Genomic DNA, 1,351 nt, shown 5'->3' with positions numbered 1-1,351 from the left:
ACTCATGTTGTATTTATCGTATATAGTGTAATATTTTCCAGTAAATTTTACAATTTATTTAGCAAGACTATTGTTTTCATAATTATTATTTCTGTGTTTGGTATATTATTCAGTCTAGTAAGTTTCACTACTCTTTTAGGATTATACTTAGCACCATTTACCTTATGTGAAGAGTAAATACTATTAAAATGTAATTAATATGCTAATATCTACATATATTTTCAGGTGATCATGCAGGCTGTAACAGATGGTAATGGAAATAATGCTGCCTTCACTATGGCCTCGGAACTCCGCTTTCTGCCACTGTGGGCAAAGTCACAGTTAGCGCACATCTTGGAGGTCACTCATGGCTGGCGGGAGATCATGGGTCGAGTGCCAAGTATGCCATGGGTGCCTGGAGAACCAATTCCAGAGGGTCTTCATTATCCTAGAAAATACACATCTGATGATATTCAGTAAGACTTTGTACTGTGGGCTTGTAATGTAATAGATTAATTTTGATTTATTAAATCTTCGATTGGAGGAAAATCTTTTTTATATAATAACTTTTAATCAAACTTGAAAATTAGATCATCATGCATTTAAGTATATATATCTCAGCTCAAACTTTACATTTCTTTTAGTAACATATAAATATGTTTATATCCTCCTGATTAGCTAATTTCCATGAAGCTTGTCAAATTTTTTGATAGATCGTTTGAATAAGAATGATTATGTGAAGTGAATATAAATCCAAAAATTCAGGCATATGAGATTTATATTCTCAGTACATGGACAGTTTTATTATTTTGTAAGTGATTAATATGTCTCTTATATAGTTTTGTGAAAAAATAACATTTCAGCAAATGAATCCACTAGGTCAAGTTCAGGAATTCTCTTCATATTGTTTAAATGTTCCTCCACAGATTTGGATATAATATTAAAGCACTAGTGATAAGTCCCTTAACTCTTTTACTTGTCACCTCTATAATGTTTTCTTCAACCATATTTTTTTGCAAATGATCTGTTTATGAATTAGTGGAAATGCCATCTCAAGTTATGTTAATCAAACTATTTTTTGAAAAGACTAGTAGTTGAAGAATGTGCTCGAGATCGCCGTGAAGGCTTTGAGGTCCTTGTTGAAGAATGGGGAACCAGTGGAAGGAAGAGACCTACTTTGCAAGACCTTGTAAATCTCCTGGAACGGGCAAAACTGTACAGAGCTGTTGACTACTTAACTGTCAAGGTTTTAAATGGTATGGACTGGATTGGTCAACATTTGTTTGTTTTTATCATTATTTCTTCCAAATAATGGCCCCTATTGTTTCCAAGTAGTTTGCACATAAAGAATTATGGTACAAAAGATTAACCC

General features: G+C 32.8%; 1 protein-coding gene across 2 annotated transcripts in view; it reads left to right on the top strand.

Moving 5' to 3' along the window:
- Positions 1–1,351, top strand: part of LOC119591513 (interleukin-1 receptor-associated kinase 4-like) — a 7,719-nt gene that overhangs the window by 2,632 nt on the left and 3,736 nt on the right. For both annotated transcript variants that reach the window (XM_037940261.1, XM_037940262.1), the window contains exons 2-3: positions 226–455; positions 1,066–1,235. In XM_037940261.1, coding sequence (XP_037796189.1) covers positions 232–455; positions 1,066–1,235 — 394 coding nt within the window. In that variant the 5' untranslated portion in view covers positions 226–231. The remainder of the gene's footprint in view (positions 1–225; positions 456–1,065; positions 1,236–1,351) is intronic.

The sequence above is a fragment of the Penaeus monodon genome, chromosome 28 (genome assembly GCF_015228065.2).
Source record: "Penaeus monodon isolate SGIC_2016 chromosome 28, NSTDA_Pmon_1, whole genome shotgun sequence".
NCBI lineage: Eukaryota > Metazoa > Arthropoda > Malacostraca > Decapoda > Penaeidae > Penaeus > Penaeus monodon.
The sequence above is the reverse complement of the archived record's forward strand: the minus strand, read 5'-3'. Positions and strand labels throughout refer to the sequence as shown.